At 43.2% G+C, this 15,101-nt stretch overlaps 1 protein-coding gene across 3 annotated transcripts in view; it reads right to left on the reverse strand.

The window, feature by feature from the left end:
• Nucleotides 1-7,910, reverse strand: part of SLC33A1 (solute carrier family 33 member 1) — a 29,956-nt gene extending 22,046 nt beyond the window's left edge. Inside the window, exon 1 of one of the 3 annotated variants that reach the window (XM_053598887.1) lies at nucleotides 6,658-7,910. In XM_053598887.1, coding sequence (XP_053454862.1) covers nucleotides 6,658-7,432 — 775 coding nt within the window. In that variant the 5' untranslated portion in view covers nucleotides 7,433-7,910. The remainder of the gene's footprint in view (nucleotides 1-6,657) is intronic. The other 2 variants (XM_053598884.1, XM_053598886.1) reach the window with 2 other exon arrangements.
• Between the last annotated feature and the right edge of the window lie 7,191 nt (nucleotides 7,911-15,101).

Here is a 15,101-nt window from a genome sequence, read left to right on the forward strand (position 1 = left end):
GTATGAAATTCATTTTAATGAAACATATATGATACATCACCATTCTCATGCTATCATAGGAAATTCATCTGTTTAATTTTTGTATAGCCTATATCGAGATACCCCTTAATCTCCTTTTGGAAGCTGAATTCAGACTTTTCTAAAACAGCTGACAATGAACATTCCAAACTATCACATGAAAATGCAGGGTATAAGCTACTAGTTGCATTTCAGCAATTTCATCCTTTTCATATGGTATTACTAATATAATTATTCCAATATTTTGATATAACCTTTATTATGCTATACAAATTAATGAACTATACAACTACAAAAACAACTAAAATGAAAAATACTGAGAAATAAATGCTGGCAAGGAAGCAGACAAGCTAAACTATTTATATATTACTGGTAAAAAGATAAAATAGCACAGCCACTTGAAAGTAGTCTGGCAGGCCCTTTCAAAACTAAAAATGAACTTATCTTACAACCTTGCATTTGTACCCTTGGGTATTTATCCCAGAGAAATGAAGATCTATTTTCACATAGTGATTTTCTGTCACTCCTTTTCTTTCTACCTTCTTAATGCTGAAGTACGTGGGGTTTCTCTGTGACTTCAACCAGTCTATGCCTTTAAAAGCATGGGCCATCGCCTCAATTTTTCATACTTTCTCTCAAGAACTCTCTCCCAGACATCTCTACTAAGATATCTAATATAACAAATTCATCCCAAATTTCACTATAGTGATAGTAAAAAACTGGAAACTACCCAAATCTCTTTCAATGGATGTATGGAAAAATAAACTGTGGTATGTTTAACAAATGGAGTAATTTTCAGCAATAAAAAGGAACAAACCACTGATACATGAAACAACTTGGATGAACGTCAAAGAAATTACAGTGATTGAAAAGAGCCAATCTCAGCAGTGCCCATAGTTCAGTGGGTAGGGCACTGGCCATATACACCGAGGCTGGAAGGTTCAAACCCGGCCTAGGCCAGCTAAAACAACTACAAAAAAAAAATAGCCGGGCGCCTGTAGTCCCAGCTACTTGGGAGGCTGGGCAAGAAAATCACTTCAGCCCAAGAGTTTGAGGTTGCTGTGAGCTGTGCCATGGCACTCTACCCAAGGTGACAGCTTGAGACTCTGTCTGAAAAAAAAAAAAAAAATAGACAGAAATCTTTAGCCATGTTGAAATTACCTATTCTGTAGCTTTAATTTATGACCACTGGACATCAGCCAGATGGAAAAGTGAAATCAAGAGTGAATGGGGGGATGGCGCCTGTGGCTCAAGGAGTAGGGCACCGGTCCCATATGCCAGAGGTGGTGGGTTCAAACCCAGCCCTGGCCAAAAACCACCAAAAAGAAAAAAAAAAAAAAAGAGTGAATGGGAAGAATGAAATTAAAGTACATGTATAAAATGCAAGATTTGCCTGTAATTATATCTAAAAGAAAAGAAGAAATCTAGGGTTTTATATTTTTCATTTTTTCTTTTTTTTTTTTTGTTTTTTGTAGAGACAGGGTCTCACTTTACGGCCCTCAATAGAGTGCTGTGGTCTCACACAGCTCACAGCAACCTCCAACTCCTGGGCTTAAGCGATTCTCTGGCCTCAGCCTCCCAAGTAATATTTTTCATTTTTAATTTTAGGAACAGAATAGCCCCTTGTATTTTTCTTTCTCAAGTTATAGTTTTTAAGAATACACTAAAAGTGAAAGTAGAGGCTGTTGTAATTAGTGAAGCTCTATGCTTCTTTGATTGATAAATTTATAGTCAATGTGAATACAATTGGCCTCTAAGTAAATCTCAATAAAATTAGAAGTGAAATTTAGTATAAGATATATGCCAAATAAAATAAGAAATTTTAAGTTTACAGTGTATTTTGTAAATTGACTTTGCACACAAAAGCATATATACAGTTCTTTACTTGACAAAGAAAGCATACAGTACCATTTCTCCCTTGCTTTGTTTTTAAAAAGAAAAGCCCTTAAGCTTGCCCTTTTTTTTTTTTTTAATAACTAATTTCCTGTGAATCTACTAGCCCCTGCATTTCACTATTTACTACTAGGGCCCCAACATTTGAAAATAAGTTCAAATTAGCTCCATTTTTCTATTGATATGCAAGATCCACCAAATTTAACAACTTGTTCCATTTAAGACAAAAGGAGTGCCAAAATAAAGAATTTTATCAGCCGGTGCAGTGGCTCACACCTGTAATCCTAGCTCGGGGAGGCTGAGATGGGTGGATTGCTTGAACTCATTATTGGAGACCTCACATTATTGGAGTTCAAGATCAGCCTAAGCGAGACCCCATCTCTACTGAAAATAGAAAAACTGGCAAGAAGATAGCTTGAGCCCAAGTTGGAGGTTACTGTAAGGTATGATGCCACGGCACTCTAACCAGGCCAACAGCCTGAGACTGTCTTAAAAAAAAAAAAATTAAATTAGGTTTTTAAAAAGATTTTAGGCTCAGCGGCTAAGGCACCAACCACATACACTAGAGTGGTTGGGTTTGAACCCAGCCCAGGCCTGCCAAACAACGACAACTACAACCAAAAAATAGCCAGGCGTTGTGGCAGGCGCCTGTAGTCCCAGGTACTTGGAAAGCTGAGGCAAGAAAATCACTTAAGCCCAAGAGTTTGAGGTTGCTGTGAGCTGTGACTCCACAGCACTCTACCGAGGGCCACATAGTAAGATTCTGTCTCAAAAAAAAAAAAAAAAGACATTTTAAAATAAATTTTACTTTTTTAAATGGTCATGCAGGGAGGCGTCTGTGGCTCAGTGAGTAGGGTGCTGGCCCTATATATCAAGGGTGGCAGATTCGAACCTGGGCCCGGCCAAACTGCAACAACAACAACAAAATAGCTGGGTGTTGTGGCGGGCACCTGTAATCCCAGCTACTCGGGAGGCTGAAGCAAGAGAATCACCTAAGCCCAAGAGCTGAAGGTTGCTGTAAGCTGTGATGCCATGATACTCTACCGAGGGCAACAAAGTAAGACTCTGTCTCAAAAAAATAAATAAATAAAAAATAAAAAATAAATGGTCATGCAGTAAAACTGAAATTTTGTGTGTATAGTTGTATAAATTTTAAAACACCTGCACACATTTCAAATCACAACCACCATAATTAAGACACAGAACAGTTCCTTCATCCCCCAAAACTCCCTCTTGCTACACACTTACATTCACCTACCTTCTCCTTACATACAACTCCATATATATGACATAGCAATTACGCATCTGTTTTCTATACGTACAGTTTTGTCATATATATGTTTTAAGACAGGGTCTCACTATGCTGTCCAGGCTGGAATTCAGTGCCTATTCACAAGCACCCACAGTCACTGCAGCCTCAAACTCTCGGCCTCAAGCAATCCTCCTGAGTTGCTGGGACTACAGGCATGTGACACTGTGCCCATTAAAGACATATTTTCTATGATCCTAATAAATGCGTTTTTAAAACCAGGAAATACAAAAGGAACTTCCAGATTCTCTAGGATACTCATTAGATCTAACAATTCTGGGATCCTATTGTCACAATCTTTTGGAGCTCATGTTCCTTGCCTGTGAAGAGGCATGGATTTCTCAGATTATCCCTGCCCTCTCCAATTACGACAGTCCTGCACCAATTCAGTTGACTCGTTTACATCATCCATCTACCTAATATAGTCCATCTCCACGTATGTGTCATAACCAAAAGTGTTAGCTACAGGGCATATTTTAGAGTTAAAAAGAAAAAAAGCTTCATTTTAATACTCTTTTTAAATTTTATTTTATTTTATTTTTTTGAGACAAAGTCTCACTATGTTGCCCTCAGTAGAGTGCCGTGGCGTCACAGTTTACAGCAACCTCAAACTCTTGGGCTTAAGTGATTCTCTTGCCACAACGCCTGGCTATTTTTGTTCCAGTTGTCATTGTTGTTTAACAGGCCCAGGCCAGTTTTGAACCCGCCAGCTTCGGAGCTATGGGCACTGAGCTCATTTAAATAATCTTGATTTTCTAAACACTGCCTCGGTGTTTAACTCCATTTTAATTACTTAATTATATTTCCTTCATGTGATCTATACTCTTTAAATTGCTCAAAGCCACTGGTTATCCTATTAGTAAGTTCCAGAAACTACAAGGCTATAAATGTGGTATGTGCATTCATAGAATGGAGAAGGAAAAAACAAGAACTCTTTAATTCTCAACTAAATATCTGAACCAAAAACACAGTCCACTATTGACATAAAAAGTTAAATCAAAAAGTAAGCTATTTTTGGAATCTACTGGAGAATAAAATTCAAATTCCATAAAACAAACAGCTATTTAAAATAACAAGTCAGCCTAAACAAAAAGCCAATGGCATAATTTTGATCCATATGGGATCAGTTGTGGCTAGTGGAGTAGACAAAATAAATAGCTCTTGAACTCATAACCACATGTTCTGGAATGATGTTTAATTAATCACTCATATAGTATACTTGAGAGAATGCTGTAATTTACCTAATCAGCAATTTAGTTTCCATAGCTTCCTAAGTCTTGATTTCTGTGAGACTTTCTCTTCTTAAGTAACACATCATCTCATTACTCCTCCTTGGTGATTTAAACAGCATTCCCGGGATAAAATGAAAAGCAAACACTTAGGCTCAGCGCCTTAGCTCAAGTGGCTAAGGCGCCAGTGACATACCTCAGAGCTGGTGGGTTCGAATCTAGCCCGGGCCTGCCAAACAACAATGACAACTACAACCAAAAAATAGCCAGGTGTTGTGGCAGGTGCCTGTAGTCCCAGCTATTTGGGAGGCTGAGGCAAGAGAATCACATAAGCCCACAAGTTGGAGGTTGCTGTGAGCTGTGATGCCACAGCCCTCTACTCAGGGTGACAGCTTGAGACTCTGTCTCAAAAAAAAAAAAAAAAGAAAGAAGGGAGGGAGGGAAGGAAGGAAGAAAAGAAAAGAAAAGAAAACACATAAAAAGCAACAAGCTGCCTATAGTATGCATTCACAAAATCCATAAAGCAAGAGGGGAACCCCAGAATATTCTTAGACAAATATGCCCTGGCACAAAGCAATTATTTTTTAACGAAATCAATGGAGGAAAAAAAATACTATAACCATAATTTCATCAGTAACAGTGGCTCACAGCAGTTTGAAGATATGGACATGGGGTTAGGCATGTATGAGACTGTATTGTAAGATTCTGGGACATGGGTATTACAGATGTGACACCATAGTACATGGATCGTGTTGCAAAGGACATTTGCCCTTTTGGAAATTCCTGAGCTAGTATGGAAGCTGAGAGGAAGTTGAGCTGCTTCAATTTCAAAATAGACTCACCCAAATTTATCAGCACTAAGAAATTGAAGAATTCTATTTCTGACATTGTTAGTACATAAAAACCGGTCATTTTACTTGTTTCCTAGTTGTTAGGAAAGTTAAAAAAAAACATAAAAGCCCTCAGAAAAATGTGTATTTTACTCAAGCAAAGAAAAGGGGAAAATAGGAAGAACTTACACCCATTTTCTTCCTGATAAATTTTAAACTCCTTCCCATAGCAATTGAAGACAATATTGCTAATTTGGTCACAACCATTCTTTCAGCACCAGTTCCTAAACCCAGTTCTACAAATGCTGCCTCAGGCACTTTGAATACCATAAGCAACAGGCGTAGCCATCTGTACTTCCCTGCCTAAGGACATCTTCACTTCTTTTTGTGCATTATGGTATGTTATTTCTCCACCTCATGGAATGTTACCATTCCAGGACACAGTACAATGTTATCTACAGGCTTGGGGCCTGTGGCTCAAGCGGCTAAGGCGCCAGCCACATACATCTGACCTGGCAGGTTCAAATCCAGCCCAGCCCGCCAAACAAAGATGGCTGCAACCAAAAAATAGCCAGGCGTTGTGGTGGGTGCCTGTAGTCACAGCTACTTGGGAGGCGGAGACAGGAGACTCGCTTGAGCCCAGGAGTTTGTTGCTGTGAGCTATGATGCCATGGCACTCTAACCAGGGCAACAGCTTGAGGCTCTGTCTCAAAAAAAAAAAAAAACAAACAATGTTATCTACAATGTCACATCTGACTCTCACAGGCAGGTAAAGGCTGGCAACTCTGAATTCCCCTGAAATGTTCATCTCTGTATTCCCTGTGGGTAAGGCTCTGCCTTATTCACAGGAGACCTTAGAATCCTCTCAAGCTGACTCAATAATGTTTGAATGAAGTAAGCATGTTCCAGTCAGCAGAAGGCTTGATGCAGACTCTTGGTGTAAGAGCAGGGGTAGAAATGGATCAGAAAGTATGGAGGTAAAAGTCTCAAACAAAAGAAAAAAGGGAAAATGTGAACTGGCCAGACTTTCTGCATTTAGGTCTTAAGCAAGTGCCCATGGATCCCTAGACTCGGAATTTTGTTATTTGATGGGTGCTTCTTTCTCCCTGTCCACTGCACAGTACTGATCAATTATGATTGCTCTAATGTCATTCATTCTGGAAGGCAGCTATGCTAACCACTATACCACCACATTCATTCTGGCTTTAGTAACACTTCGAAGAAGGCCATTTTAACAAAACAAAACTTACTTTTAGTCATCTCCCATAAAACGATTTCCAGTAAATTAAGTAATGAGCGTCTCTCAAAAGCCAAACAATGTCAAAAAATTTCATGAATATAAAATAAACCTACCAGCATAGTAGTTCAAATACACTACCTGAAAGAGTAACGATTCCTCTGGGTTGAGGCTGAAACCGCAAATATTTGTTACAAAAGTCAGCAGATTCAAGGGCCAAAAACAAAACGTTGCCCAAAAAGTAGCCTGCTGTCTGGCCCACCGAATTGCAAGTAGAAGCATAACCCACGTTTTCCCGGGATAACATAGTTAACGCCCAACCATCCACAGCGATGTCCTGAGTGGCAGCCAGGAATTCAAACAAAAAGAATGTCACAGTGAGAGCAACCACATCAGGTGTTCTGCCATCGGTATTCCCGAGCAAACGGTCCACCTGAGTGGATAAATAGATCATGAAGAATCCTAGTATATACTGTGTAGGGACAAGCCAAGATTTGCGACGACCAAAGTTCTTGAAGTAAACCGCATCAACCAACGGAGCCCAGAGTAACTTGAGACTGAAAGGCCAAAAGACAAAACTGAAGAAAGCTTGGTCTGTATAGCTAACATTTTTGCTCTGCAAAATGAGTGGAATGCTTCCCGCTAAACCTAAAGGAATGCCCTGAAGCACGTAAAGAAAGAGCAGTAGCAAAATGCTGCTTAGTTCGGCTCGGCAGCTACGTGGGGCTTTTATGAAGTCATCAACGCCGGTATCCCTCAGAAGAGCTTCTCTGTCCCCTTCCCCGCCCACCAAGTCCGCACGACTGTCATCCCAACTGCCCGGCGGTAGAGGACCGCTTTTCATATCCAGAGAGTGGGTGAAAGTCCCTGGCCGCCGTTGGCGACTGTTGTCCTTATGGGAAACGGTGGGTGACATGTCAGAGCCGACGCAGAGCTCCGTCTGGGGGAGGCCGGGGCTGAACGTTTTGGATGCGTCTAGTCCCGGGTCCGAGGCTGTCGCTCTGGACCAGGTTTTCGGTGGCTCAGGGTGGGGGGCAGGGAAGGAGGCAATAAGAGCACTTCTTAGTGCAGTCCAAAGTGCTGAAGCCGGGAGCCAGTCCCCTGGCTGGAGGCCCAGGCGATGCCAGGGTAGGTGCCCCTTGTAGCGACGTCAAGGAGTCTGAAGGAGCCCCCCGGACAGCCCCGCCGGGCTGGAGGCTGGAGGAGGGGGCCGTGGTGCTGCAGTGGAAATCGGCCCCGAGCCTCCGCGAGACGGATCGGCCCGTCTGCCCACCCACCTCCAGCTCCCGCCGTAACCAATGAGGTAGCCAGCACTTTCTTCTCAGGACTCCAGAGGTAGCAAGTAACTTCCTGCCCGGCGCTTCAGGAAGTGGCTCCGGTCTCAATCCGGAGATCCTTTCTCCGCCTCCACAGCAAGCCAATCAGGACAGGCTCCAGTGGCCGACTTCAGAAACAACGCTTCTCAGGAACCCACAAGTCTGGCAGCCGGAACCCTCGGGGAGGATTAACGCCGGCGCACCGCGCGGCCGGGGCGGGGCGCCCCGCGAGCTCAGGCTCTGTAAGCGCATGCGGGCCGTATGGAAAGCGTGGGCCTCCGTCATTGGGCGCCAGCGGCCACGTGACAGTGGGCGGTCCCTGGCCCACGTGGCCGGTTGAGTGTTATTTCTGTAAGGTGTCTGAAGCCGCGGTGACTGTAGGTTTGGTGGTTGGGGCGGTGAAGGGCAGTGCCCAGACTCCAAATTAGGAATTGTGCGGTGTTGCTGCTTTCGTGGACCGGACTGAAGCTGAGGGAAGTTTATGTATAAGGAAGCAAAGGCGACGTCGCTTTATACCCCCAAAAGGTGTTCACTGAATTAAGGCTCTTGAGGCAGAAATTATTTGATAAGGGCTTATTGAAAACCAGATGCAGGGACCGACAGAATTGGGCGTGCCCCGGAGTCCATCACAGGTGAAAGGTTTTTATAAGAAAGTTTAGAAAAAGGAAGGGGGAACTCCTTAGAGTTGCCTTCTTTCCACTGGTGGATACATTAGAAAAGCTACAATCGTTGGCTCCAGATTACATCATACAGGCTAAAAATGTCAATGTACAGTGCAACCAGTAGAACTTCATGCTTCGGGGGCGGCGCCTGTGGCTCAGTGAGTAGGGCGCCGGCCCCATATGCTGAGGGTGGCAGGTTCAAACCCAGCCCCGGCCAAACTGCAACAAAAAAATAGCCGGGTGCTGTGGCGGGCACCTGTAGTCCCAGCTACTCGGGAGGCTGAGGCAAGAGAATCGCTTAAGCCCAGGAGCTGGAGGTTGCTGTGAGCTGTGTGATGCCACGGCACTCTACTGAGGGCCATAAAGTGAGACTCTGTCTCTACAAAAAAAAAAAAAAAAAAGAACTTCATGCTTCGGCTAATCTTTAACTCCCTTCTATTTAATGTCTTCAGGTTGTACATTGATTGTTGTACATCAGCAATTGAGGAACTTACGCTTAGATTCTTTACATAGAGACAAAATGTTACCTACCATCCAGTAACATGACCTCCCCAAGGGAGATCAAGCTGAAAGCCTACTGTCAAGTGTGACCTAGCGTCAACAAGAGGTAGAAAAAGGCCTGATTAACTGGAGAAACACAGGCCTTCCAGTGCTGACATATTTATGAAAGGATTGAAATTGCCCAAGAGGCGCTAGGTTTCTCTGCAGTCTTTTTTTCCAGTGTGGTGGAAGAAGATAGGGGAACTTGGCAACCAGCTCTCGGTTACATTGGCTGGTTGGATAAATTTTAAGATTCGTTACATCCAGCTGGGCGCAGTGGCTCACACCTATAATCCTAGCACTCTGGGGGGCCGAGGCAGGTGGATTGCTGAAGCTCAGGAGTTCTAGAGCAGCCTGAGCAAAATCGAGACTCCGTCTACACTAAAAATAGAAAAGCTAGCAAGGCCATGCTGGTGGGTGCCTGTAGCTACTTGGGAGGCTAAGGCAACAGGATCTCTTGAGGCCAAGAGTGTAGGGTTGCTGTGAGCTATAAGGCCTTGACATCCTACCTAGGGGAACAGAATGAGACTGTCTCAGAAAAAAAAAGACTGGTTAAATCGCTTTAGCTTTGTGCCTACTATGAAAGGTCTTGTAAAGCCACCACTCAGCTGGCATCATCACTGTTTATGCATTTTAAGTGGCTCTCCTTTCTTAGGTTTCTTGACAAAGTATTGCAAACTGATGGAGCTGGAAATGCTGAGACAACAGAGTTAATATTTTAGTGATGCCCAAGAGACAGACTTCCCAAGAATTTTATTGAATCCCAAATTGTGTGGTAGTTTTCAGACACCACTGCTAACATGATTACCCCCTTTTTCCCTCCTTTAAAAAATACTTTAAATTTTACTTGATGATTGTTTTTGACCTTACATTTATAGTTCCTTCCACAGCTGATTCCTCTATACATTTCTCCCACAGGAATTTGAGAGTTAATTTTTTTTTTTTTTTTGTGGTTTTTGGCCGGGGCTGGGTTTGAACCCGCCACCTCCGGCATATGGGACCAGTGCCCTACTCCTTGAGCCACAGGCGCCGCCCGAGAGTTAATTTCTTTGAACAATAGGAAAAGGCAACTGTAAAGTCTCTAACTTTGCCCTGGGTAGAGTGCCATGGCATCACAGCTCCCAGCAACCTCCAACTCCTGGGGTCAAGCGATTCTCTTGCCTCCGCCTCCCAAGTAGCTGGGTCTACAGGCGCCCGCCACAATGCGGGGCTATTTTTTGGTTGCAGCTGTCTGTTTGGCGGCTCTGGCTGGATTCAAACCCACGAGCTCAGGTGTATGTGGCTGGCGCCTTAGCCTCTTGAGCCACAGGCACCAAGCCAAGTCCTCTAACTTATGTTAAAGAGAAGAGTAGTTGGCTTGGTGCCTGTGGCTCAAGCAGCTAAGGCGCCAGCCACATACACCTGAGCTGGTGGGTTAGCATCCAGCCCGGACCTCTAAACAACAATGACGGCTGCGACCAAAAACAGCCCGGCATTGTGATGGGAGCCTATGGTCTCAGCTACTTGGAAGGCAGAGGCAGGAGACTCGCTTGAGCCCAGGAGTTGGAGGTTATTGTGAGCTGTGATGCCACAGCACTCTACCCAGGGCGACAACTTGAAGCTCTGTCTCAAAAAAAAAAAAAAAGAGAAGAATAGCTTACGGGAAATAACAGTATCATTTAAGTGAGACCAATTAGGATTCAACCAAAATACCCATGAATGGGGTTTAGCTTGTCATGGATTTAAGCCCTGTTCTAACAGTAATTGTGCGTTGGACAGATTACTTAACCTAAGCCCCAATTTCAATGAATACAAAACAATATGAGTTAATAACATCTATTTCAGAGAGTTGTGAGAGTTAAAGGAAGCAACCTATAAGGCCATGCACAGTGAGAAGGTCTTCCCCCCGAAACAAGTGAATATTTAATGTGTTTGTATTTTCTCTGATTTTTTTCCTGACAGACTGACAGGAAGTTGTTAATATATCAGAGTAATCTACCCTTCACCCAGCTTTCCCCAATGGCAATACCTTATATATCAATATCAATAGATGTCAACTGTTTTTATTGCTGAGTAGTATTACATTATATGGATATTGTATTAAGTGTTTTAAATAAGGAATCTTTTTTCCCAAATATTATATTTCTCCTTACAGATAATAGTGATTTCCCTTTAGTGTTTATCTTTCTACCTAATGATAAATCTCTGTATCCATGTAGGCAAAATTTAAAAGCAATAGAAAAAAATTACTGGAGCCAAATATTAGAAAAAAAGTATTTTCTGGTAACCTAATTACTGACCTTAAGGAACAAATAACATTATTTGTAATGCATAGAAATACATTATAGTTTTATATGTATGTTTGTTATGTATAGCTGTTTATATGTATAGTTTTATATGTAAGATATGTACATAATATTTATTTTCCAATGAATAACAATAATTGAATGCTAAAGACAAAAACCTGTAATTGAAAGTAAATATGCAGAGCTGCCCACTTGGGTTCCCCTCCATTCTTGGAGGTTCTGTTCCCCTCTTTCAATTATCTATATCTTTCAATAACTTCTGATTTTTTCATTAAAAAAAAAGCAAAGATATGGCGGCACCTGTGGCTCAGTCGGTAAGGTGCCGGCCCCATATACCGAGGGTGGCGGGTTCAAACCCGGCCCCGGCCAAACTGCAACCAAAAAATAGCCGGGTGTTGTGGCGGGCGCCTGTAGTCCCAGCTGCTCGGGAGGCTGAGGCAAGAGAATCGCTTAAGCCCAAGAGTTGGAGGCTGCTGTGAGCTGTGTGAGGCCACAGCACTCTACCGAGGGCAATAAAGTGAAACTCTGTCTCTACAAAAAAAAAAAAAAAAAAAAGCAAAGATAAATGTGCAAAACCTCTAACACCATTTAAAAGAGATAACAGGCTGGGCACAGAGGCTCACACCTGTAATCCTAGCACTTCAGGAGGCCAAGGTGGGTGGATTGCCTGACCTCATGGGTTCCAGACCAGCTTGATCAAGAGTGAGACCCGTCTCTAAAAAATAGCGCTGTGGCCAGTGCCTATGGTCCCAACTACTTGGGAGGCTGAGGCAAGAGAATCACTTGAGTCCCAGAGTTTGAGGTTGCTGTGAGCTATGATGCAATGGCACTGTACTGAGGGCAACAAAGTGAGACTGTCTCAAAAAAAAAAAAGAAGAAGAAAAGAGAAAACATGTTATTGCTTTTTTTTTTTTTTAATCCATTTAGGCTGTTAATAACAAAAATCCCACAGAGAAATTTATTTCTCAGAGTTCTGGAGGCTGGCAAGTTCCAAATCAAGGCTTCAGTAAATTTGGTGTCTGGCGAGGGCTTGGCCATAGGTATTCAGAGACAACTTGTTTGCCATCTTCTCATTGTCCTCACATGGCAGAAGAGGCAAAGGAACACCTCAAAGTTTCTTTTCTTTTCTTTTTTTTCACTTTATCGCCCTCAGTAGAGTGCTGTAGCATCACAGCTCACAGCAACCTCCAACTCCTGGGCTTAGGCGATTCTCTTGCCTCAGCCTCTCGAGTAGCTGGAACCACAGGTACCCACCATAATGCCCATCTATTTTTTTGTTGTTGTTGTTGTTATTGTTGCAGTTTGGCCAGGGCCAGGTTTAAACCCTTGGTATATGGGGCTGGTGCCTTACCAACTGAGCCACAGGCGCCAACCCCCGAAGTTTCTTTTATGAGGGCACTAATCCCCTTCCTGAGGGCTCTTGTCCTCTGACCTCATTTGTCAAAGGCTCCATTTCAAAATACCATTACATTGGGGATTAGGTTTTAACACATAAATTTTGGGAGACACAAATATTTAGTCTATTGTATTCCACTCCATCCCCTCCCCCAAATTGATGTCCTTCTCACATGCTGAATACATTCATTTCATCTCAATAAGCCAAAAAGTCTTGTTCCGGCATCAACTTTAAAATCTAAATCCAAATTCTTATCTAAATAACATCAAACTCAGGTACTTGTGAGATTCGAGGCATGTTCATCCTGAGACTAATTCCTCTCCTTCTGTTGAACCTGTGAAAGCAAGCATATTATATGTTTCCAAACTACAATGAAACTACAATGTTGTGACAGGCACAGGATAAACATTCCCATTCTCTTAGGGAGAAATAGAAAAGAAGAAAAAGGCAACAGATCCCAAGTTAGTCCAAACTACAAGGCTAACTACATGAGATCTTTAAGCTCAAGAATAATCCTGTTTAGGGCGGCACCTGTAGCTCAGTCGGTAGGGCGCCAGCACCGTATACCGAGGGTGATGGGTTCAAACCCAGCCCCGGCCAAACTGCAACCAAAAAATAGCCGGGCATTGTGGCAGGCGCCTGTAGTCCCAGCTACTTGGGAGTCTGAGGCAAGAGAATCCCTTAAGCCCAGGAGTTGGAGGTTGCTGTGAGCTGTGTGAGGCCACGGCACTCTACCGAGGGCCATAAAGTGAGACTCTGTCTCTACAAAAAAAAAAAAAGAATAATCCTGTTTTGCTTGATGTGCTGCCTTCTAGGCCTGCTGGGGCAGAAGTCTAACTTTCTGGACCCACTGGCGGGGATGTCCTGCCCCTGAATCTCCATCTGCCAGAGATCTTGTCCCTAGGGTTGTGCCAGGCAGCCCTGCCCCAAAGACCCTAGGAAGCCCTGACTTCACAGGTTTTGGCAGATGCCATCTGGCTTGTTAAAGCAAAGGAATGCCCTGTTCCCCACCCCCTTTGAAACTGAAGAGATAATCCTGATGATCTCTGAATTGCCATCAGGGTCATTCTTCCCTTGTCTTGAAGAATAGTATATGTTCTCAGCCAAATAGCTCATGGTCCAGTCCTGTAATATCCAAGAATCTGACAGCCTGCCTTCATTCTTTCCTTCAGTTCAAACTGGAAGTCTTCCTGCAGAGGAGGCTGATTAAAGTTTGTGGTTCACATGTGGACTTACCTCCTTATTAAAAGGGATACTTGACAGTATCCTCAGTGTTCTCTCTCAAAAAACAATCATTTTTTGCAATATGGATAGGCCAAGTATTTTTCTTTTTTTTTTGTAGAGACAGAGTCTCACTTTATGGCCCTCGGTAGAGTGCCATGGCCTCACACAGCTCACAGCAACCTCCAACTCCTGGGCTTAAGCGATTCTCTTGCCTCAGCCTCCCAAGTAGCTGGGACTGCAGGTGCCTGCCACAACGCCCGGCTATTTTTTGGTTGCAGTTTGGCCGGGGCCGGATTTGAACCCGTCACCCTCGGCATATGGGGCCGGCGCCTTACTGACTGAGCCACAGGCGCCGCCCAGGCCAAGTATTTTTCAAATCCTTAAACTAAGTTCTGCTTCCTTTTTGCTTAATAATTCTATCTTTAAGTCATTTCTCTCTTACATTTTACTATAAGCGGTCAGAAGGAGCCAAGTTGTACATTTAACACTTTGCTTAGAAATAGCTTCAGCTAAATATCCGATTTAATACCTCACAATTCTAACTTCCACAAAACACTAGAACGTGAACACAATTCAGCCAAGTTCTTTGCCACTTTATGACAAAGATTGCCTTTTCTCCACTGCTCAATGACATGGTCCTCATTTCTGTCTGAGACTTTATCAGAATGGCTTTTACTGTCTTTATTTCTACCAACATTCTATTGGGGTTGCTCAGGTATTCTGTGTGAAGACTGATTCTTTCTCTATAGCTTTCCCCTTTTCTTTCAAAGCCTTCACCAGAATCACCTGTAATGTCTGTATATCTGTTCATGGAAACATGGGCATTACCCCCCCCCCTTTTTTTGAGACTGAGTCTTATTATGTCGCCCTCGGTAGAGTGCCATGGTGTCACAGCTCACAGCATCCTCAAACTCTTGTGCTTAAGTGATTCTCTTTCCTCAGCCTCCCAAGTAGCTGGGACTACAGGTGCCCACCATAATGCCCAGCTATTTTTTTTTATTGCAGTTGGTTAGCTGGCTGGGGCCGGGTTCAAACCCACCACCCTTGGTGTATGTGGCTGGCGCAGTAACCACTGTGCTACGGGAACCGAGCTATGCCTGGCAGCATGGGCTTTTTCTTTTTTTTTTTTTTTTTTAAACATTTCTTTATTTTTTATTTTTTT

The sequence above is a fragment of the Nycticebus coucang genome, chromosome 8, assembly GCF_027406575.1.
Source record: "Nycticebus coucang isolate mNycCou1 chromosome 8, mNycCou1.pri, whole genome shotgun sequence".
Classification (NCBI taxonomy): Eukaryota; Metazoa; Chordata; class Mammalia; order Primates; family Lorisidae; genus Nycticebus; species Nycticebus coucang.